The sequence below is a fragment of the Haliotis rufescens genome, unplaced genomic scaffold (genome assembly GCF_023055435.1).
Source record: "Haliotis rufescens isolate VD_foot unplaced genomic scaffold, xgHalRufe1.0.p SCAF_5, whole genome shotgun sequence".
Lineage (NCBI taxonomy): Eukaryota > Metazoa > Mollusca > Gastropoda > Lepetellida > Haliotidae > Haliotis > Haliotis rufescens.
The window spans coordinates 25,782,507-25,807,932 of NW_025964223.1; the positions used below are offsets into that span (position 1 = coordinate 25,782,507).

The following is a 25,426-nucleotide window of genomic DNA, read 5'->3' on the forward strand; positions in this document are numbered from 1 at the left end:
TCGGGACTGAGGGCAGGCCACTGCATGGTTCTGATGCCATTCTGCTGGAGGAAGTCTCTTGTTGCTCTCGCAGTGTGGGCACGGACGTTATCATGCTGAAACTCCTAGTTGTGGCGACGTGCCAAATGAGGTATGGCATGTGGTCTCAAGACTTGATCAATGTACCAAGCTGCTGTGACACCATTGCCCCTCCCTGGACCGATGTTCTGGAAGACCACAGGGCCGACCCTCTGTGCAAGACCAATTCCACCCAACACCATGATGCTCAGACCACCCCACAAGTTTCTCTCAACAATACAAGCATCCGAATAACATTCCCAAAGGCGTAGACAGACCTGTGACAGTGAAGGTGTCACAGTGTCCTCACTAATGTGTCGCTGGTGTGTCCCCATGGTCTGTCGAGCAGTTTCCGCAGAAGTAACAAAGCGATCTTGAAGATGCTGACGCAAAATCTGATGATCCTGACGTCGGGTGGTGACCCTTGGTCGGTCATCTGTAGTGTTGGTGGTCTGGTATCATTGCTGGAGCCTGTATATGGTCCTTACGCAGACTTGAAATGCATTTGCTACTTGCCGGGCAGTTTGTCCAGCTTGCAATCGTCCAAGGGCTTGGTGTCACTGATTTCTTGTCAACCTTGGCATGTGGTAGCAATTCAATAACGGATGAATGTTATCCGATCTGGGTGGATTTTTGTAGGGCAAGAATTAGGGAAACGCATAAGCATTTCAATTTGCACGGAACTCACGTGTCACGGGTCACCATGGCCGTTGCCGTGATGCGTTTGGGTGATCGGTTTTATTGTCATCTGTTTTGGTTTTTTATCATCAAATTTCATTTTTACGGACAAGGTAATGTAAAATTTTAGAAACTTTGACAAATATAACCCAGATATTTAAATGACAACTTTTCATGCAATGTTACTTGGGGTGATGTTTCTTTTGCAGTTCAGTATAGATAAGACATGACAGTAGGCTGATTATATTTTCATCATGATATGTTTGCAAGCTTTATTTATCATTTTATTAACATTGGCCCCTAAATCAACATGATCCATTGATTGTCTCTCCATCTGTTAACATTTTATGCTCTGGATGAAGTAACACCCCAACTCATCTACCCAACTTCCTGTAGATGGGTCACCTTGCCCTGGACAGATATATTGAATGATATCCTGATCTTGCTTATTGCTAGAATGTGTGGGATTCCAACATGGAAAAAAGTCATAAGTCATAGAGTTTTGTTCAAGTTTCTATTTTTTTTTCATATCAGGTATTTTAACATTGCATACAATGCAATTGTGTCAACTAAGCACTTAAGCCTTTGGAATCCTCCTTACTTGTCCTGTTGTCAGTAAAATACTGTACAAGTCACCTCTACAAAGCCATAACATTAGTTAGCATTGGTCACAACTACAAAAACATGAAAAGGGACAATTGTAGTTCCAAGTTGAGAATTTGTACCAACCAGTGTTTGAAATATCTTTTAAAACCCGGGAAGACAGTTGGGCAGGTGACCAATAAATGCTGTCTGCCCATCTTCAAAGTTACCATTATGACATTTAAACATTGAAAAAATAAAAATCACAAAAGAAAGAGAGACAAATCGTGTCTTGATTAAGGTGAAATAATGCCAACAATTACTTGAGAATCAAGAAGGAGTTATAATAAAACTGAATATGTAAATATGGTAGTCCTAAAATTATCTGTGAGACAATCGGGAAAGTGGAAGAAAATTTCATCCAGCCTGAAAGAAATGTTACCTGCCATTGGCAGGCAGTTATTTCGGACACAGGTTCTAATACTGGCTGCAGAAGTGGGGCTGAATATCAGCCTCTGAGCAGATCTAGAGTATCTAGATGATAAATACAGAGTATACAGACTCAGAGTATCCCCTCATCATCTGTAGTTGACAAGGTCTGACTCGTGGCACAGTACACTGTATCCTACACAAGCTTGCCAATAACCTCCATACACTCAATCTTAGTTACCGGTAACATTCTTATGTATCTATATCATGTATATAGAAATAATGGCTCTATTAGCATGATTTGTAGGATAGGATGCATTTTTGATATTCTTTCTTTGTTTTACAAATCCATCCCCATTACTTTGCCAGTGAAAGTGATAATAATACAACATTGTTATTGTTTTACACTTTCCATTGCTCTTCAACAAACATACTCTTGTCGACTGAAACACAGTCAAATTATTTGGTCACAACTGAACATGCTGAATCGTTTGCTTAATAAGCACTTTTTCGGAAGAAACCGTTTTTTCCCCAGCGATTGAAATTGGCACTAGTCAATATTAAGGTATTATAAGTAGGACTAGTAGAAATGTGTCTATTTTAAGGGTTTTTGCTCCATATGACATCATTATACATGTGTTATAAGGACTTGTGGAAATGTTAGTTTCTATCGCTGTTTTCTGTGAAATACAACTCTAATCCATGGCACTAGCTGCCACAATCCCATTCTATATAGAGGCATCCCTGACTGACACGCAGTACTAAGTGAAGAGTGCGTGAGTAAGTTCAGCTAATGCCTCTTTGAACAGTATTCCCTTCAATAATATCACCACATGGCAGCTTGAGGACAGCCTGCAGTGATGCAGGACAGATACACAGGTTGGATCTGGAAATCAAACCCACAATCACAGGTTTCTGGAACACTAAGGGACGCAACTCTGCAGCACCTTAGACGACTAGGCCTCCTGTGACCCATAGCTAGTGATAAGAATGTGGAAGAATTACTTGGAATTATTGTTAGATCAGGGGAAGAAACCATGAACCAAATCCATATAGTCCACATTTCATTTTGTACTAGTTGTTTATGAAATTTCAGGCAGCGATAACTGGAATACTGTTCAAAGTGGTGTCAACCCCAACTCACTCACAACATTTATCATGTTTAAGGAGAAAATAGCTGGTTCTTACAACGTTTCACTATCCTCAAAAAGCACTGTATACATGTTACAGTGTTACAGCAAGGCATTAATACTCAGTATTCTGTGAGCAAGTGCTGTGATACACGATTCCAAGAAAACTACACAAATTAACCCCATAACATAGTGAAACAACACATTTAATCACCCTATCAATTCTCATAATTGCTCATGTATATACCAGCCATGATGTATAATTACACTTCGAACCAAATAATAAAAGCTAGATCACACAGTCATAAACCACGTCCTGTTGTACTGCTGCTGTTGAATCTACTGCTCCCACATTGTGCCCATAACTGCAGTTGGGTTATCAAGTTCACCTGAATAAAGTCTAATTGATAATACAGTTCTCCCTCAACACCCCACATCCATGGCAATTCATCCATCATAAACCTTTACTTGATGCAGCTGGGGTTTTTTAAGTCATCATTAACGAAATCTGATTTTCATAGGGGGAAATGATACCAATTTAAAACTCAAAGCCATCAATTGATTTTATCAATCCCTAAGCATGGAACAACATTTCTTCCCTTAACGGACATGTTTGATGATCATGATAGTGTTCACTACTGCTCCATGATGTCAGTCAATACAGGCAACAGTTTCAAACTCGTTTTACTTGATATGAAGTGATAGTGGAGTAATTCCGGGCAGGTGAAATGACCAAATGTGCGCTAGAAAACCGAACTAGTCAGGAAAATCAAAATGCATTGGATTTTTAAGCATATGCCCCAACAACAGCACAGAATCATTTCCAAAACCCCTGGCGATCAGCTGAGATCAGCAACATGTCATCTCATCACAACAGAGTTCTGAGTCATCCCTTGCATCATTAGACAAACTGTTAGCATGGTTAGATCAGGCATTAGCATCACATGAAACTATCCCCATTCAACAACCTGGCACCATTCAAGGATGGCATGTGAGGGAATCTGCATTATTGAGCATGTTGAGTTCTTACAAAGCTAAACACTGAGTTCTTACAATTTTGAGGTTTCCTTGCATGCTTAGTAATATCCTGTCTATGTATTGGTCAGATCAATGTGATGCTAATTCCTGTTGGCATGGTTGGATAATGTCAGTTATTGCCCACACCAAAACCATACAAATTCACAATCCATTTGTCTGACTTTAATTTAGAAACATGAAAGTATATCTTTCACATGTCAAGAATGTAAATTAGGTCAATGTGATCTTAAACCATAAACAATACTGATAATGATCACCATAAAAGTGTTGAAACTGCAAAAATTCAGTTTTTCTTAATTTGAAACTTCTGCGGGTCAAAACATGTTACCTTTACCTTGTATTGGCATCAATGCCTACTTTGCTTTACAGACAGATGGAATCATTCCCCAAATTATAATTTTGTAAAGTTCCAGTTCAGCCTCTGTCCATGTTCTATGTTAATCCCATCTAGACGGTTAACATGTTGTAAATTCAGCTTCATAAGAATGAAAACTTAAATGAATTAAAACTAACAATAACTTTCATGCCTTGGTCAATCTTAAAGCAATCTACCCTATTTTTAACTGATTGATTGACTGCTATTTTAACATGGCACTCAGCAATATTCCAGCTACATAACAGCGACCTGTATAATAATCCAAGTCTGGACAGGACAACCCAGTGATTAACATTGTGAACAATGATCTACACCATCAGGGTATGAGAATAACCTAGTCACGGAATTTGACCACCAATTGATCGCCTCTTACAACCAGGACAGGTTTCTGGGGGCCAACTCCAAACCGGAACCCCCACGGGCACATGTTCAATCAAAGCAATTAGTCAAATTAAATGGGAACAAAATCTCCAATTAAGAACACTTGTCATGTTGTCTCCTCCTAGTTAAACAAATATTGTTGTTTCTCTTGACTATTCACAAAAATAAATACTGGGTTTGGAGGTCGGGGGGTTAGTTTTCATTTGTTAAATAGGTTACAAATCCAAACAAGTATACTTGTTTCAAACGTACCAGGTGACCTCATTTGGCCACACCCCAGAGTGCTTGAAGTATGAGGAGATAAGCTCATGTGACCATGGCTATGTTCCAGTGCATACCTCACACTATCAATGGCACTGGGTGTGCAAAACAGTAAAAACAAAGTCATAAGTTGAAAACGTCATTTCTTAACAATAGCAGTGTTAAAAAGAAAAACAACAGTTGGACCAGAGTCTAATTAAGGGGTGGACAAGAAACAAGACATTACCTCAACAAGCCTAATAATCTATCCTCACCACCAGCATGTCCAGAGTACAGTGACACACCAAATCAGCCAGCCACAGCTGAGAGAGGGTCTTTCCTTTCAGCACTAGCCACACTCAGCAGCAATATTACATCTACACCACTGCCAGCACTGTTCCCTATCAAGACAACTATTGAACCAGGGATCCAATCACCTGAAATGTTTATTTAGTTATTTGTTTTTGATTGTTTGTTGTTTAACGCCGCACTCAGCAATATTCCAGCTATATGACAGCGGTCTGTAAATAACCAAGTCTGGACCAGACAATCCAGTGGTTGATATCATGAGCATCGATCCACGCAATTGGGATAGATGACACTCTTCAACAAAGTCTGACCACCCGATCCCGTTAGTTGCCTCTTACGACAAGCATAGTTGCCTTTTAGGGCAAGCATAGGTTCCTGAAGACCTATTCTGCCCCGGATCCTTAGATATTTGTTTACTAGCCCCCTGAAACAATCGGCATCACTTCCAACTTGGACACAGAAATTCATTTCTGACATGACCATGATGACTGAACATGAAAAAAAAAATATCTTGCTTTCCAAATAACTCCTTGTCATGAAATATACTACTCCCCTGATGCCTTAGATCACTGATGGACCCCCATCAACTACCTCACAACAACACACCCAGACTAACATCTAGTCTCTGAACATGCTGAAAGATACATATTTTACACACAAAAAAAACAGTAATAAAATATAATCAAAAGGTGCCAAGAGACCTCCTTCATTTTCTGATACTGCAGCAATCTAGACTTGCCAAATATTATCGACTTGCATGGATATATTTGTTTCAGGGCCTGTATGACAGACTGCAACATACCATGTACATAGAATTGTGAAAAATCATGTTGGTTAATAAGTTCGATGAGTGCACACAAACACTGAGGCCTCAAACTCTTGAGATATAGGGATATAACATAATGTCTGGTATCATATCTCGGAACCATAATCTTCGCATTTAAACATGAGGATAACAATGATGACATCCTTCTTTTCAACAAAATATTGCTTTAATTAATGGTAATAACTGAATAAGTAAACACATTGGTAATGGTTTCATATGGACTAACACTTAAAGTCTCTCTGAAAACATATATATTTGACAGAAACAAACAACTCAATTGAAAATGAAAAGGAGCCCCAGAGAGAACCTGCTGAAAATCAAGACTTGCTTCATTTAGAGCTACAGCATTACAGCATGTACAGTAAGGTCTGGGCAGAAGGGAAAATAATATGGTTCAGTGACCGAGAGACAGAATATTGTCAGTCCTTATCTGTTTGAAGGAAAAACAAATTCAAATCAGTCTGACATTATTAGTCTGATATAGTCCGCGATATTTACAGTAGGTCATGAAACAATATGTATTGTGATACTCATATTTACGTCAAATCACGTGGAAACGTCTTGACCATAAATATTTCAGAGCAGGTTTCAAAGCTAAAGCTAGCTGTACACAAATGGTTGTAGCGGCTATTGTTTGTAGTGAACATGCCGAACTAGAAAAACTGATTACAACACATTTTGCAATATCTAACTGACAAAGACGCTTTGGTGGGGGGTCATTTAAATGGGAAGTAAGTAATTTATTCTAGCAAGCGTATCGATGCAGAAAAAAGGTGCTGTCGCATGAAAACTCTGAAAACAATGCACCAGTGCACCAATGTATCAGTTCACCCCTACTACTGTCCTGAACATTATTCTGAAAACAAGTACTTAGCAAGCAAATCTGGTTGAATCGCAAAAAGTGCTTAATAAACTTGTATTGTGTCTGCCAGAGTCTTCCAGATCAAATTTAAGATAGATTAAGCATGTTTGGGGATGCAGAATAATAAAAGTGAGCAAAGTTTTGTGTCTACCGAAAGGACTCACAATATCACTGCAGAGAAGTGTCAAATAACAGTATTTTGAAGTTATATATTTCACAATTCACATTCACAATATTTTTCAAAACCAGATGAAGTTTGTTTTTAGAGATAGAGCTATAGTGACAAAACTTAGTTGGAATACCAATGAAAGTATGTAAATTCTTCGGTAGTGTAGGGGGCGCATATAAAGATTAATTACAGATTGGTTGAAAAGTGGGTTGGGGGAGCTTATAGGAGCAGGGCACTGAATACAGCGAATATGGTAATGCAAATTAGTATGGTACATATAAGTGGATATTTTTCTTCAAACAATTCTGTTCAATGTTATGATAAAAATGTGACACTAAGTCTAAAATAGTAGATGCATCAATTACAAATATATTATGTCATATTTTCATTAGCTCGAAATTTACTGCTCGCAAACAAAATTCCACATTTTCTATCCCACTGTGATATGTCCTGATATATTCTGTCCTCATTGTTTATGCAAACTTGGATAATCACACATTGTGTCATATCCTTGTCAAAACTATGTAAACAAATTCATCAGTGCAACACCAGGACTGTGTTTAAATGTATGTCATTTCCTGGCATGTCATGGAGCATCTCTCGCACTTCATAGTGAAATTCCTTAACTTTTCGTGTTGAACTGATGCAAAACATGTAGAACTTCTCATGTAAGGTCGTATTTATAAGACCCTGTCAGCAGCCAGTATCTGTGTTACAAACATACCAGTACATTTAGGAGAGTTTACAACCAAAATCGGAAACGACCGACTGTCAACAACTGGAGAGTATTCACCAAATTGTAGCAAAACAAGTTGTGATCGTGTTGATCTTCACGCGATACCATTCTGCTAATACAACCATAAGTCTGATACCAGTTTGTGGCGTGGGTATAGAGCATAATTTAGACGATTTCAGTCTATTTTTACCTGATGGAGGGCTGTCAGACCGTCGACATTCGCAGTGTTGATGTCGGCCCCCCTGTCCAGAAGTCTAGTGACTTCTTCTCGATCCCCACTCGAACAGGCTGCCAGAAATATACATCCATCTTGAAATTGAACTTTTCTAGGTTTTAATTTAGGTGAACCTGGCTCCCTGTTTGTCTCAGAATCCTCCCACCGCTTTAATTGCTCATGCCTACGAAACATGGCATTAACTTGTTTCTCCTCCGCCATGATAGTTCATCCCTAGAAGGGAATGACCTGAATAACCCAATCTCAGAAAGTAAATCAACGTAAATCCACTTTCCGTTTTCTAAGGGGAGTAACTGCAGGTGCCCGCTGAAGTAACAAATAACGATGTGCGCATGTCAGGCCGTAAGCGACAACCGGAAGTAAGCCTCTTGCGCACATCGATGCGTAGAGAATTCTATTCGTGCTGACCGAATTTAGAACGAGGCTGTCAGCCTGGTGGCGGTGACTGGAACTAATAATTACTACGAATCATACTTTCTGTACTACTGACACAGCTTCTAAATGTTCTTGATAATCATGAATGGTTTTTACAATTGACATACTGTTGCAAATCTATGTTATTTGCAATAGATTCGATGAGAGATTACTCTTAAGTTGAGCAATAAATGTTTTATGTGTTGTTTGAATAGCAAATTTAATACAAAGTTTACATTTACCACAAACCACAAACTATCTTGCGCCGTTTTAGTATTAAAAAAATATATTATTCGTGTGCTTCATCAACAAAAGATTAACTGCTCTTACTGTTGGTATTCTTGTTTAACGCCGCACATGGTAATATTCCAACCATATGACGGCAGCCTGGAAATAATCGAGTCTGAAGCAGACAATCCAGTGATTGATAGTTTAAGTAGTGATCCATGCAATCAAACAAGTCACCGACCAATTTGATTCCGGTATCATCACGGGGTTAAGTAATATTGAAAAACATAAGGACATCCTTCATTATAGAAAAGATCTCGTGAGGTGATTTTACTCTTGTAGAAACTTACAGAAAAAAGTCAAATAAGAAACGATCCTTTGATATTTGATTATGCTGAAAGTTTGTTTTGTTTTTTTGTTTTTTAAATTGTTCAGGAAGATAGTGTAATAAAATATTTTGTCTCAGGTTTTGCACATACGTACAACATATTTGTTGAGAAGGAATTTGTGTCGTAAGTGTTGTTGTTTTTAAATTCGTCCCTTTAAAAAAAATATGTGTGGTTTGATGCAGTGACCGAAAACAACATCACACTTCGTCTCCTCCTCGGTTCGTAATGCAAGCTGCAACATAGACTAAAATATACTTCCGAAATAGAATCATGTATAGGGTTAGATACAAATAATTCTCCAAAGCAATCCTCGAGCGTTTAGTATTTATATGCTCTGGTGTCTAGAAGAGAGACGACAGCATAGGCACGACAAGTTCTTCCCTCTCCCTGCTGTAGGGGATGCTGAGTGGGTGTCCTCCTGAGTGGGTGTTCTGTCTGTCCCAGCACCTCTCTTGTCCCCCGCACCGCCGACAACAGAACGCATGCACCGTCACGGTACATATAGACACGCTTGATTGGAGAACCAGATTTATGTTTACACAGTGCTAATTTGAAATTACCACCGATCACATCGTTAAGTGGGAAATAAGCGTATTGTGTGTTTACGCTACGCTAATCTGTTACAGCCAAGCGGACACGCTTCGGTGAGATATCGAGACGACTCATCCATGCATGACGATGGCGATATTTGTCGGGGTTGATTAAAACACCGTCACGCACCGATAGCGTGGATTGAGAGGTCACACTTGGGTTTGCTATAGTCATGGCAAGGTATTGAACCATACATTCACAGTCGTATAAACGCGCTCTTAAGCTATTCTGCTGGTGGAGTATTTGGATGACAAGGAAACCAAAGATGGGATGATATTTGTGGAACTGTCCCCCCAAGTTGGTCAAGATATGTTAGTGTTAGATCAAGTAATGAAAACTATCTCTGGAAACTAATCGTGGAGAAGTATGGCAAGTTAACTAATATTGCAAGACTTGTATACTATAGACCAGCTGAAATTGTTTCGGGAGAATGTTATTGTAAAACTGTTGCCAATGATATTGCAAAGCACGTGTTTATGTTTTGTACGATCAATTTACTATTTAACACCATATGTGATATTCTGGATGAAAATATGTTTGTTAAGATCTGACTTGGTGGATGTCCAGTAGAATGTATTATGGAACTAGAAAGAGATGTGTGGGCAGAAGTAATCATTAATGCAAAAAATACCCCAATCCATGTTAAGCGTGTAACTTAATTATCCCTGTATATTGTAGTCTTCATTCAATTGGAGGAAATAAAGAATATCTATCTATCTCTGTTTAGGAGATTTTAATATGAATAAATATGTTCCCGGAAATGTTGTTTGAAAATATTTGTACTCATGTTTAAATGCAAAACAATAAGCTGAATGTTATGGTAAATGATGTGGTGTGGATAAAACAAATCGTTTTGTCCCCTCCTTTCAGAGACAAAAGTGTCTGTTTGAAGCACTGACTGGCTGGATAGTCTGTCTCCTACTAAAATCACCGCTCTGTCTTCATCTGGAGTATGGACGGCCCCGTCGCACTCAGGTGTTATTCTGAATATCAATCCAAGTGTTAATGTAAGTATTACTTATAATTAATTGCTAGTAATTGTCAGTATTATTCATCACACAGAGAACAGAGATCATGCCTCATTTTTATTCACGGTACTAAATACAAGTCTACACCAGACTGCTTAGACATGGTTGTATCTCATACACACCCTGAAAGCTAAACATCCGAAATATCCCAAGCAGGTTAACAATACTTTAGCAAGTCTAGATTTCTTCAGTTTCAGATGCTGGGAGACTTTTGAAATATATAATCAGTTACCGAAAGTGTTTGAAAATAATTGATCCTCAAGCATTACAAAAACATAACTCCTTCACTGGACATGGTTGGTGTTCTGTAGTCTGTCATACAGACCCTGAAACAAATATATCCAATACAGCCCATGCAAGTCTATAATGTTTGGCAAGTCTAGCAGTATCTGAAAATAAAGAAAGTCTCTGGTCTCCTTTTTATTATATTTTATGAATACAATTTAACAACTGTTTTTTCTGTAAAAAGAGTTCATTTCAGAGACTAGTTGTTGGTCTAGGTGTCCTGCAAAAAAAATGTTTTATGGGTTAAAAAAATTAAAGCTTATTTCCCTATATTTTTCATTGTTCACTTATTCGTTTCCATCAGTATATAGATGTTGACATGATATATCATTACTTGTCGTCTGCCCAGGTTTTAGTGTGTCAAAGTTGAAAGGACATGCGGTTATATGACAAGACATACATGTTCATATAGAAAGAAAGAACAAGACTTGGGCCAATAGAGGACTGACGCAACGAGCATACAAGTCACGCTGTTAGCCTGTTACGTATGGTGAACCCGTTGATGTCCCGTTACTCACACAACAAACAACAACTGTTGACATCCGAGCAGCATCAGACGCAAGTTATTTATTATTGCAAATATAATTATTTTATTTTTTAATTAAATTTTAATTACTGATTGGATCTCAGTAAAACGCACTTTGAATGTCGCCTGTAGATTCAGAAGGGTACAAATGTGTTCCTTTCGGATGTTACAATTGACGCCTCCGTCGCTTGGAATAGTCGTTAGGTAAATAGTTTCTCAAATTCAATATGGCTGCCTTCATGGAATCAAGCACTTTGCGATGTGCCATGCAACGCTTGTATGCAATGAAACTCACTAATGGTATCTCTTGCACATGCTATGCAAGAAGTATTTCAAGTTCCCCAAGCATTAGTCATAGAAAGAGAGGAATAAACGATTCGGAACAAGGTATGTCAAGTCTTATTGATATAAGTTACTATAACCCTCATCAAAGTTATGATATGTCACAGTTTTCGTGCATCTTGAAGGACATTAACGCTGTCATTTACCGTGTGTAGTTCCTTGCCTCACTTTTCGCGTGCCATGTAAGTTGATTATGATGAACATTACTACCTTGGGATACTAAACATACGGTCATGCAGATAAATGTTCTTACTGCTGGAACATTACCATGATTACATTTGACTTGTGTAAAAAAATGTTGGCAGTACTACTACTTGTGGAGGAATGGTGTGCGATATTTATAGCCTATTACTGGCGCGTTTCACTCCAAATCTTGTGGTATATAATACACAGTAATAGGGCTATGTCTCAACTTATCTTCCGATTACTGTTTTGTGCCTGATTTTAGAATTATCATGATTATAGAAACATATAATATTTATTCAAATTTGGGAGCACCTTTAGCATGTTTAGAATACAGTACCACAACTTCTCGTGAGGACAATCTCTGCCATAGGTCACATGTCTCAAGACAAGCAACCAGTTTTTGTGAGAATCCGTCGGACGCGAACCCGCGACCTTCAGATTGTTAGCCTGACAGCTAACCGACTGAGCTACGTCCACACTGTGAAACAAAGTGCAAATTTACCTAGTCATGCCTATGACGTTACGGAACTGAACGAAAAGGGTTGAATAGGTGACGGACACTTACGAATGTTAGGGGTAGGCATGGTGTCTTGTGACTTTAGTCTACGGACACTTACGAATGATCCTGATGCCATTTGGCACACTCGTCCCATTCCGTAATCTACAAGATACCGAGTGGTGAGGAATGAGCCGATATGCCGCGAACTGAAAACGGCTCCAGGCGTCAGACGTTGAACTCGCGAGTACGCATGTTTAATAATTCGTCAGGTGATTTTTGTGACAGGAAAGTGTGGTAGGGAACACTGTAAGGATAATGTGGATAATAGTGAGGAACGAGGGAGGAATAAGCATGACTAGTGACGACACGAGTTCTTTTGAGTCAGTACTGAAAAAATGTACCCGGTGAAAGTGGCTTGTGTGAATGTTCCAGGATAGTGTCCAGTAGCCAAAATATTCGACACAAAACCATTTCATACTTTGTACACGACGTTTTTGTGTGAAGAATATTAGGAGCCGCTATATAATCTATAATAGCCACTTAACGAGTACCTAACCCTAATGATCGTAATGGGGTGATTGATCGTAAAGGGGATCCAAGGGTTAAGGATAGACTTCGGGTAATCTAATAGCCATTAAACGGGTTCCTAACCTTAATGATCGTAAAGGGGTGATTGATCGTAAAGGGGATCCAAGGGTTAAGGATAGACTTCAGGTAATCTAAAAGCCATTAAACGGGTTCCTAACCCTAATGATCGTAAAGGGGTGATTGATCGTAAAGGGGATCCAAGGGCTCTGGATAGAGAGTTCGGGGTAACCTACCCTAACACTGGCGACATTTTGATGTGTTCAGCGCCAATATAATATCCCTAATAAACTGCATTCTGGTGCATAATAATGAAAATTAATGAACCGAAAAAATAATATATGTATATTAGTTCCCATTTATGACCATTTTATCCACTTCAATTACGAGAAAAACGAAATAAAAAATATATAAAAAATAAAAGTGCTCTCGTAAACTAGCGCTTGCTCTAAAATGCGCTGCCGCAGGCTAAAATTAGTAAACAAATACTCAAAACTCTCAACACCGCAGGGCGTATTCAATGACATTGCGTGTAGAGATGATAGATCACTAGGAGGAGCTTATGCACACTCTATGACCCCTGATGTCACAGGGCATTGTTTCCCCGGTGTGACTGGCAACAAAATACTACAAATTACGTCATAGGGTAAGATCACGTGTTTGAAAAGTTTGTGGTACTGTATTCAAAAGGTAGGCCCAAATTTGCTAAATGTAGTGAAATTCTAGCATTTATGTAGTAAAATTAAAGAATAACAATGAAATTCAAAGCCCCATTCATCATTGTTATTACCTAATATCAGTTTTATGACACATTGTGGAGATAATGTAATGACAGAAGGCCTCTTTTATAAACTTTCGATGGTCGCTGATCGGGAAGCTTGTTCACTGACATCCATACACTCCCCAGCATATTTTACAGAACATGATTTGACCATCATACAACAACCATGAATGAAAATTTCTCTCCCCACTTTTTTGTTAAATGTTCTTTTCACACAGTTAGTGGTCATACTCCTTTGCAAAATAGCTCACATGAGTGGTTGTGTTTCGTTATGATGGTTCAATGCTTTCAACATGTTCAACACAGCATAGGGATGAGAGTCAGTGATGAACACTGCACAGCACATTGATGCCCAAAGCGACATAATACGGAGCCTGTGTTTTGACTTTCTTTATGATTATATCAACCTTTGTCCTAGGTACAGATGTGGAAGTACGTCATGTGACTGGTTGAAAGTATTTGTTAAGAAAACTGACAAATGGCACCAAATAAATCAACAGGTAAATTTACTGCAGGCCTTTAGGACCCATACAAAGTTGAAACTACTGGCCTGATAGATCTACCGGCACTGGGCCAACTTGACAATGATAATATCTGTAACATGCTATAATAGCAACAACAAATATTAATGATGAATTCTAATGGATTTTTTAAATACATTTGTCTTCATTTTTGTCAGGTGACAGTGAATTCAGAACGTTTGAAATACCCGGCCTCAAACCTACACGCAGGGAACGAGATTTCTTCCGGAGAAGGAGGAGACTGGTATGTATTTTTTAGATTGTAGTAGTCCCTAGCAACAGAATGTTGTTTAACACTGCAGTCAGCAATATTGCAGCTTTATCCATTTTTCAGGTGGCCCCTCCGCGGTACCTGCAGATGAAGCAGGACCAGGATTGGACCAGTGTGTGGCCCACAGCCGCCTCCTTCAAGTGGAGTGTTGTCCCCCTACCCTTGAGACAGGGCTTTGCAGAGGTAGGTGGCTTGCAGACTGTAGTGTAGCTTGGGTAATGTTGGTAGTTTACAGAGTATTAGTCAAAGTTTTGAATCTGCAAAGAAAAAGAGCATCCCTATTTCAATACTTTCAAAGTTGGAGTATTCTTTCCGTTTAGGGTTGGGGTTCCAGACTAGGGTTGGTCAGAAAACTAGAAACACATATTATTATATTTTTGCCATTTTGTGCATTGTTGAGATTAGTATCACAGTGCATCAGTTGAATGTTGATTCAGCTTTAATGCTTATTGTTTGGCTTGACTGGCAGGCTCTGGGTATTGGGGACCGTACTCTACCCTGAACTCCCCACGATCAGGTAGTGTGGGGCCTTGAGTACATCACAGAATGATAGCATTTGTTTGTGTTTGTAGAAAGAGACCGAGAATAAGGGCGTGTCCCCAGGCAAGTACGGGAATGTGGAGCTGATGAAACCACCCAACTTCCTGCATCTCACACCAGCTCACATCAAGAAACACTGCCAGGCCATCCAGAGTAAGTCTTGTGTTGTCATCCACTGTCATTCTGTGTCAAATGGCAAGTAATTATACTCCAAATGTTTGAAATACAGAAAGTTGAAGGGTTTGAACAGTACATCCAATGCATCACTACTTGCCAGCTTAATACGGGAGAAAAGACCACATATATGCCATTTTGGTGTGTCCCACAATAATAGGTCTAATGCTAAAGGATTATAATCAGGGTATTTTAGGTTTGAACCCAAGACCAGCAGTTGGGATGCAACTGAGGTCCAGATGTCACTGAAACGACTGATAACGATTAATAATACATCACTTTTCATGCTTTTCAGATTTCACTATTCAATGAAGAGGCAATAATGGCCATATATTCTAAGATTATGCAAGTTTCTTGCAGAGTTGTGTCCCTTAGTTGTGCCAGGATCCAATGATTATGGATGCAAAGTCCTATATTTGTTTGATTATGATCCTTGGTTTGTCAGTACCATACTCGTGTTAGTGGGTTATACAATAGTGAACATCAATGACTTCACACACTCACTCATTTTCAAGAACCATGTCTGCTTTTTTTCTTATTCAGAATTTTGCACGAAGTGGCCAGAAGGACTGAATACAAACAAAGAAATTGATAAGCATTTCCCGATAACAGTAACAACATCTGACTACAGTTTCTCCAGTGCATCAATCCGAGATCCGCGGGCTCGCACTGTCTCTGTAGCTGTAAGTTGAGTTCCCCAGACAGTGGCACAGAAAAAAGTATATGTTGACTAAGTCCCATTATACGGACATTCCTTGCCTCACCCTTGATAAAAGTTCTGCTTGTGCTTGCATTGTGGTAGGTAATCTTGCAATGATATTGGTTATATAGAGATTAGTACACAATGGCTGTCATGTACCGTTTGTCTTACAAGTTGTTTCAAAATGTATAATGAGCAAAACGAGAGTTAGATACGTTAGAAATGAGTTGTATGATAAATGGTATACAACAGCCTCATGTGCAGTTTCTTACTGTAAAATTGCAACATTTTATCATCGAATTGATGCATGTTTTGTCTATTCTCATGATCGCAGTGGTGCATTAATACGTAACACGTCACAGTCATGAGTGACGTCATCCGGCTTACTGCTTACTACTCATACCTGAATGAATTCCACCATATCTGTGGATTATCAAGGCGATGATGATAATGCAAACTAGATGAGATCAAAGAACATTTATTAAACACCCTGAAACCATAATGTTTCGACACCGACAGGCGATTTCGACTCAAGCTCGAGAAACTTATGAATGAATTACAATCATGAAAGTAGTCTGTCATAATCTGACCTTAGTTCATCTCTGGTCATCACCATGGAGACAAGGTATTTTATGGATAACAACTTTTTTCTGCTATGATGCAATGTTTCGGGATAGATCCTTATACTATTGTCAAGCGAGGGTCCTTATACAGAACAGTACCGGTATACACTGAAATGTAGCATCTTAACAGAATATAGAAGCTGTCATACATAAAATATCTTACTTACCATCTTCCCAAGGCAAGGGAGTTAACTGACTTTAAAGTCCAGAGTAATATTTTGGCTGGACTAAAGAGTCCATGCATAGTCCAATCGAACTTGCATAAAAAAAAATTGACGTCCAGTTCGTAAACTGAGTACAGATGTCGGTCAATTGCAGTATTTGCAAAGCATGTGTACCGTCAACTTAGCATCAACAGATATGTTCCAAATCTTTTCATGTTTTCAATCAAGGTGCTCACGTGATTTGATGCACTTCACAAAGTAAGACCCGTTTTGTTCAGTATCGATCTTGATTATCGACCAGATCGTCTTCACTGAGAGATGCCATTTTATTTGAAGCAAATGCAAGTGATATGAGAGGTGGAATCTGATTGGTCAATAGGAGGGACATAGAGGGACATTAGTCGTAATAGCCACTGGTGGCGCTACGATCAAGCCTTGAAAGATGCCTACTTACCAACTTCAAACAATAACAATCGGGTGATTAACAAGGATGACCAACTCTCAGCTGTGAACTATCAAATGTGTGTCATTGACAAAGTTGACTGATGCTCTCACTATCAACCACTGGCTGCTGGGCTGTGGAAATATTTCAAAAACTGGCATAAAGAAACATCCTGTCACTCACTTTAGGATTGATCTGACAATAGTGAACTCAATCAATGCAATTTTCAGTTGAAGCTGTCTCACTTGAAGCTGAACAGACATGCATGGCAGAAGATGCTGAGACTGGTTGGAGACAGGTTTGAGCCCAACACCAAGAAACTGACTGTCACCACTGACAGGTGAGATGGCCCCAGATCTGCAGGGAAACTGACCACATCCCATACACTCAACACAAAAAAACACCAACAACACAAGCAACACCACAATTCTACCATTATCCACTCCACCCCACTCAAACTGACCCAAACCCCATTCCAGCCCACGCCACTCAACCTGACCCAAACCCCAATCCAGTCCACCCCACTCAACCTGACCCAAACCCCAACCCAGTCCACCCCACTCAACCTGACCCAAACCCCAATCCAGTCCACCCCACTCAACCTGACCCAAACCCCAATCCAGTCCACCCCACTCAACCTGACCCAAACCCCAATCCAGTCCACCCCACTCAACCTGACCCAAACCCCAATCCAGTCCACCCCACTCAACCTGACCCAAACCCCAATCCAGTCCACCCCACTCAACCTGACCCAAACCCCAATCCAGTCCACCCCACTCAACCTGACCCAAACCCCAATCCAGTCCACCCCACTCAACCTGACCCAAACCCCAATCCAGTCCACCCCACTCAACCTGACCCAAACCCCAATCCAGTCCACCCCACTCAACCTGACCAAAACCCCAATCCAGTCCACTCCACTCAACCTGACCCAAACCCCAACCCAGTCCACCCCACTCAACCTGACCCAAACCCCAACCCAGTCCACCTCACTCAACCTGACCCAAACCCCAATCCAGTCCACCCCACTCAACCTGACCCAAACCCCAATCCAGTCCACCCCACTCAACCTGACCCAAACCCCAACCCAGTCCACCCCACTCAACCTGACCCAAACCCCAATCCAGTCCACCTCACTCAACCTGACCCAAACCCCAATCCAGTCCACCCCACTCAACCTGACCCAAACCCCAATCCAGTCCACCCCACTCAACCTGACCCAAACCCCAATCCAGTCCACCCCACTCAACCTGACCCAAACCCCAATCCAGTCCACCCCACTCAACCTGACCCCAACCACAATTTGAATAGCTAATATCTGTTATTAAATGTTGCAGGTGTCCGTTGCGGCAGCAGAACTACGACTATGCCATGTACCTGCTGACAGCCATTTACTTCGAGTCCTGGGTAGGTACACAGTCAAACAATCACTGCATTGTCTGGCCCAGACGTGATTGTCTACAGACCACCATCATATAGCTGAAATATATCTAAGTGCTGGATTAAACTACAAACCAGTAAGTCGGTACACACAGCTTTCGAGCTATGGGACACCCTGTTAAGGTCAACCAATATCAAAGCTACTTTTGCAGGTGTTATTTTGTTATAAGAAGGAAGCGATAACTCAGTGTATGTCAGTGATGTTTTTACTATAGTTGTTTGTGTTGATGTATTTGACAAGCTCCGACGTTCATACAGTTTGGCCCTCACTCTATGAAGGTTCATACTCCAATGAACTCACACAAAGTGAAGGTCAATTCTTAATTACATTTGACCACTTTCTAAATGGCTTTGTTTGTTCACATTTAGGAAGATCAAAACAAAATTCATTATCATTTATATGATTTTCAAGAGATTATTATGTTAAGACATAATTACACATAACCATTTCATGCAGATGTAATTTCTGTATAAGTAATCATAGTTGCAGGGCTTTACCTACAAAAGTGGGGGTCCCCTGGATCCCTAGTAATTAATTGTAATGGTCCTTGCAGGCAATATGAGGGTCCTGTAAAGTACTGATATGGTGTAGTGTACTATATGTTTTAAGGAATTTATGATCATGTGGTCAAGGTTGATGGTTGAAATGACAGATGCCCATACTAGCTCTTGATGCGCTGTAGGTAAAATGAATATTATTTTGTGTCCCTTGGGATGCAGTATATCTTTTTCTGCGTCCATTCTCTACATTTGTGTGTACTAGACGCTCATTTGTGCGTCATGTAAAACCCTGTAGATGTCAAAATGTGGCTATGAACCTTGGATGGATGTGAAACATTGTATTCAGTTGGACCCAGTGTTCCAGGGGAAGTAACTCTTCATTGCTTTAGCATGTTTAGTGCTGTAAAGTTACATCCGATGGAGAATCATGTCAGACATGTTGGCAGTTCCAAACAACTGGGATAAAGTAATAAATGAGATTTCTACTGTGGTTTATAATGCACAAGAACACTAAATATTGTTTATTGTATCTAAGACATATTGTTTTGTGAGGTATTCCAACTTTTGCTATCGCCAATGGGCTTTATGTTTTTTTGTCTGTTGCTATGATCCCCCGATTTATGAATTAATAACATTTTTATATGGCCCACAGAAAAAGGAGCCGTGGGAAGAGGAGATGGTGGAGGCTGACCGGCACCGCTACATTTGGCGTCTCAGTCAGTCACGCACGTCGGTCGTCGACCTGATCAAGAAGTTCCAGGAGATCAAAGAGGTAGAGAATATCAATTCTTCCCTTCACTTCCTGCTGTAGTTGAGATGTTGTTGCCAGTTCAAGATATTGTGTACTTTGTGGCCCGAGGAGCCTTTGCGGGTGCCAGGGAGGTCACTGAGGCCGTAGAGGTATTGGGAACTCTTTTTGTGAGATTAATCCCCTGTGAACTATCTCCGTGACAGTTGTGGTGAAGAAGTTCCCCAACATCCCATGCCTGCATTGTGTCCCAGACTGATCGTGCACCCTGACAACAGGTGTGAGTGTTGAGCATGCTATCAACCACTGGTGTTCAAGATTATTTTACAGACTGTGATGTAACTGAAATATTGCTGACTGCCTCCTTAGTGATGAATAGTGGAGATATGTGTCAACCTTTTGAATGAGGAGATAATTTGGATCAAAATGAATTCAAAGTTTGAAAGGGGCGGTCGGGTAGCCTAGTGGTTAAAGCGTTCACTTGTCACGCCAAAGACCTGGGTTCGATTCCCGACATGGGTACAATGTGTGAAGCCCATTTCTGGTGTCCCCTGCCGTGATATTGCTGGAATATTGCTAAAAGCAGCATAAAACCATACCCACTCACTCACTCGAAGTTTGAAAACAAAATATCACTACATAGTATGTCAGGTATCTTATCATGGAGTCTAATGTTGTTATGCGACTGTGTGTATTCGGAATTTCACAAGCTGTATGGCCTTATGCACCCTGAATCCCTCCAGCTCATGAAACCCTGTCCAGCATACCACTGACACCTGAAACAAAATTATTATTACAAGTTTGGGACAAAAATACCACAGTTGTATAATTTGCTGTAATTGGCTGTACAAGTTTGTTTTTTGTTGTAATGTTTTTGTCCCACAATTAAATTATCTCGTGGCCTTACAGAAGAAACTCAGTGTATTTTACAAATTGCAAACAGTTAATTGTGGGTCCCCTGTTGGCATCAGGCCAATCAGATAGTTACATTTCATATTTGGTAATGATGAACTGAGCAAGGCTAAAACCCTTGATGCGTTGCAATGTATTTTCAGAGTAAGAAAGATGACCCATCATTCAAGGAGCTGTCACACCTGCCAAACAATCTGAAGGAGGAAGACATTGATAGCCTTGACCTTGTGAGGGAGTACAGCAGATCAGTAGCAGAGATCATGAACAAGGGAGAGAACTCTGAATCTCTAACTAAATACAAGGACTCCGTGAAGAAAATATTGAACCTTCAGACAGAGGCGTCCTGATGTGTAGAGAGGGATATGAGTGACCTAAGCATATTGTACAGATGTGTGAGATGTGTGACAAGTGTGAAATGGATGTAGTCACAACATGAACTGTTATGGAGATTCCAAGAACTTTGCACCAATCATGATGAAGTCCATTATTGAGGGTGCCAACCCCCTTTTGGTAGACAGGATTCAGAGTTTATTTCGAGGGTATTCGAGCCTCGCCAGTGTGATACACGGGATGGTAATGTAACCATATTTGATACGCAGATTCAACGTTTAAAAAAAATTAATGGTGTACATAAAAGTCTTTTATAATATTTTATTTTTTCAGTGATTTAACTTAAAATCTGTGTTTAGTAGTATTCAGTATTCAGGTGTGAGCATTTAGACTCCGAGTGAATATTTAGATGGTATTCAGGATTCAGGGGAGGTGGGGGTTGGCACCCTCATTGTTGGCATTGTCCATCGTTTGACTCTGGAATGCTGCAGATTTTACAGGGATTCATCACTGTTGTGCAGCAATGTAATTGTCTTGTGTTACAGTAAACATGGGATGGCCTTGTCATTGTGTGGCTGTTGTGTTTGACACATGATACTGTTAGAATGATTCCAAGTACATTTGTACAGGTAGGAACAGGGTGTGATTCCCAGACTGTGGCAACAGTTGGATTGTCAATAGGTTTACCTTTTGGAGATTTGACGCACTGGATTGGTTTGGTTGGTTGGTTTGTTGTTTAACGCCGCCCTCAGCAATATTTCAGCTATATGACGGCGGTCTGTAAATAATTGAGTCTGGACCAGACAATCCAGTGATCAATGTCATGAGCATCGATTCACGCAGTTGGGATCGATGACATGCATCAACCAAGTCAGCGAGCCTGACCACCTGATACCGTTAGTCGCATGTCTACAGCTTATGGCAGTAAAACTTCCAAAATTGTAACTGAAAATTTCTCAATTCATGTTATTGTATGTATGAATAATATATTATGGTTTTGAAAAGGTGACTTCACTGATAACACGACCAATAAAGAAGAGGCTTAAATGCTTATTTTTTTATTTACAAAAATAGGAACTGAAAACAATCCAAATTTTGAACGGAGCAACATATTTTCCAAAGATGTCTGACAACAGCCCTTAGTTTTGAAACCTAGATCAATCTATGGAAACCTCTAATACCTGCATCACTCCCACATCAGCTGAAATGCGTTAAACTGAAATACTGTCATGACTGTTCAAAGTGGCATTAAACCCAACCCGCTCACTGCTATGATCATGTGTAGGAATCCCAGATAATGTTTCTAGTTTTTTTCATTACTGACTGGTGTTCATGGATTTCACCAAGGTGGTAAACGTCTAAGACCTGCATTACTCAGGACTGCCCTGTCATATCAGACTGAAAGGCAGTGGTAGAACTGAAGTAATTTTTCAAAGTGGCCTGAAAGTTAAACCCAACTCACACACTCATAATCAAATTTAACTTATTTTGGCTGTCAGCACAAAATAATAAATTGAATCTTATAATAATGAATCTTTTAGTTCCATCCTGATGTGTAGATGAACTATCTCACAGCCAGTGTTGAGCCAGCAAATACTGCAATCATGTCCATGGGTAGTAATGATGGGGTACAGGTGGCCATGTGTCTCTGACGCAGTACAGAGTTACGTCCCTAAGTAGACCTGATACGCTGGGTTTGGAATCACATCCCAGATGACTTTATGATACTTAAACTGATCTCATCATACCAGTGAACTGGTTACACAAAGTGGTAAAGGTCTAAGACCGGTATCTATAATCACTTTGAGCTTTCCTCCCACAACAAGCTGACATGCCATGATATAACTGAAACATTGTTGAAAACAACGTTCAGTACTTACTCGCACACACATTTGGTGCGCCAAAGTGGTAATAAATGACACGACCTGCATCAATATTGGGTTTTATGGGGCAGGCTGACATATGACTGAAATATTGTTCAAAAGAGCATCCTTTTCCTGGAAGCATAGGTAGTTCCTTCTTGTCCTGAAAGCATAGGTAGTTCCTTCTTGACCTGGAAGCTAAGGTAGTTCCTTCTTGTCCTGGAAACTTAGGTCCCATGTAGTTTCTTCTTGTCCTGGAAGCATAGGTAGTTCCTTCTTGTCCTGGAAGCTTACGTCCCATGTAGTCCTTCTTGTCCTGGAAGCTTAGGCCCCATGTAGTTCCTTCTTGTCCTGGAAGCATAGGTAGTTCCTTCATGTCCTGGACGCTTAGGTCCCATGTAGTTCCTTCTTGTCCTGGAAGCATAGGTAGTTCCTTCTTGTCCTGGAAGCTTAGGCCCAATGTAGTTCCTTCTTGTCCTGGAAGGTTAGGTCCCATGTTGTTCCTTCTTGTCCTGGAAGCATAGGTAGTTCCTTCTTGTCTTGGAAGCTAAGGTCCCATGTAGTTCCTTCTTGTCCTGGAAGCATTGGTAGTTCCTTCTTGTCCTGGAAGCTTAAGTCCCATGTAGTTCCTTCTTGTCCTGGAAGCATAGGTATTTCTTCTTGTCCTGGAAACATTGGTAGATCCTTCTTGTCCTGGAAGCATAGGTAGTTCCTTCTTGTCCTGGAAACATTGGTAGTTCCTTCTTGTCCTGGAAACTTAGGTCCCATGTAGATCCTTCTTGTCCTGGAAGCACTGGTAGTTCCTTCTTGTCCTGGAAGCATAGGTAGTTCCTTCTTATCCTGGAAACTTAGGTCCCATGTAGTTCCTTCTTGCCCTGGAAGCATAGGTAGATCCTTCTTGTCCTGGAAGGTTAGGTCCCATGTTGTTCCTTCTTGTCCTGGAAGCATAGGTAGTTCCTTCTTGCCTTGGAAGCATAGGTAGTTCCTTCTTGTCCTGGAAGCTTAGGTCCCATGTAGATCCTTCTTGTCCTGGAAGCATAGGCACTTCTTCTTGTCCTGGAAGCTTAGGTCCCATGTAGTTCCTTCTTGTCCTGGAAGGTTAGGTCCCATATTTTTCCTTCTTGTCCTGGAAGCATAGGTAGTTCCTTCTTGTCCTGGACGCTTAGGTCCCATGTAGTTCCTTCTTGTCCTGGAAGCATAGGTAGTTCCTTCTTGTCCTGGAAGCTTAGGCCCAATGTAGTTCCTTCTTGTCCTGGAAGGTTAGGTCCCATGTTGTTCCTTCTTGTCCTGGAAGCATAGGTAGTTCCTTCTTGCCTTGGAAGCATAAGTAGTTGCTTCTTGTCCTGGAAACTTAGGTCCCATGTAGTTTCTTCTTGTCCTGGAAGCATAGGTAGTTCCTTCTTGTCCTGGAAGCTTACGTCCCATGTAGTCCTTCTTGTCCTGGAAGCTTAGGCCCCATGTAGTTCCTTCTTGTCCTGGAAGCATAGGCAGTTCCTTCTTGTCCTGGAAGCTTAGGTCCCATGTAGTTCCTTCTTGTCCTGGAAGGTTAGGTCCCATGTTGTTCCTTCTTGTCCTGGAAGCATAGGTAGTTCCTTCTTGTCCTGAACGCTTAGGTCCGATGTAGTTCCTTCTTGTCCTGGAAGCATTGGTAGTTCCTTCTTGTCCTGGACGCTTAGGTCCCATGTAGTTCCTTCTTGTCCTGGAAGCATAGGCAGTTCCTTCTTGTCCTGGAAGCTTAGGCCCAATGTAGTCCCTTCTTGTCCTGGAAGGTTAGGTCCCATGTTGTTCCTTCTTGTCCTGGAAGCATAGGTAGATCCTTCTTGTCTTGGAAGCTTAGGTCCTATGTAGTTCCTTCTTGTCCTGGAAGCATAGGCAGTTCCTTCTTGTCCTGGAAGCTTAGGCCCAATGTAGTTCCTTCTTGTCCTGGAAGCTTAGGTCCCATGTAGTTCCTTCTTGTCCTGGAAGCATAGGTAGTTCCTTCTTGTCCTGGAAACATTGGTAGATCCTTCTTGTCCTGGAAGCATAGGTAGTCCCTTCTTGTCCTGGAAACATTGATAGTTCCTTCTTGTCCTGGAAACTTAGGTCCCATGTAGTTCCTTCTTGTCCTGGAAGCACTGGTAGTTCCTTCTTGTCCTGGAAGCATAGGTAGTTCCTTCTTATCCTGGAAACTTAGGTCCCATGTAGTTCCTTCTTGCCCTGGAAGCATAGGTAGATCCTTCTTGTCCTGGAAGGTTAGGTCCCATGTTGTTCCTTCTTGTCCTGGAAGCATAGGTAGTTCCTTCTTGTCCTGGAAACT

At 40.6% G+C, this 25,426-nt stretch overlaps 2 protein-coding genes across 19 annotated transcripts in view; one reads left to right on the forward strand and one right to left on the reverse strand.

Moving 5' to 3' along the window:
• LOC124110875 (protein phosphatase 1 regulatory subunit 12A-like) overlaps positions 1-8,273 on the reverse strand; it is a 128,362-nt gene extending 120,089 nt beyond the window's left edge. For all 18 annotated transcript variants that reach the window (XM_046470464.2, XM_046470455.2, XM_046470423.2 and 15 more), the window contains exon 1: positions 8,004-8,273. In XM_046470464.2, coding sequence (XP_046326420.2) covers positions 8,004-8,249 — 246 coding nt within the window. In that variant the 5' untranslated portion in view covers positions 8,250-8,273. The remainder of the gene's footprint in view (positions 1-8,003) is intronic.
• Positions 8,274-11,711: 3,438 nt separating this feature from the next.
• On the forward strand, positions 11,712-21,833 carry LOC124110864 (28S ribosomal protein S35, mitochondrial-like). Its single transcript, XM_046470333.2, has 9 exons — positions 11,712-11,896; positions 14,582-14,667; positions 14,758-14,877; positions 15,267-15,387; positions 15,952-16,091; positions 17,568-17,677; positions 18,675-18,744; positions 19,931-20,050; positions 21,082-21,833. The coding sequence occupies exons 1-9, from the start codon at positions 11,737-11,739 to the stop codon at positions 21,283-21,285; spliced, it is 1,131 nt and encodes a 376-aa protein (XP_046326289.2). The 5' UTR covers positions 11,712-11,736; the 3' UTR covers positions 21,286-21,833.
• The last annotated feature ends 3,593 nt before the right edge of the window (positions 21,834-25,426 follow it).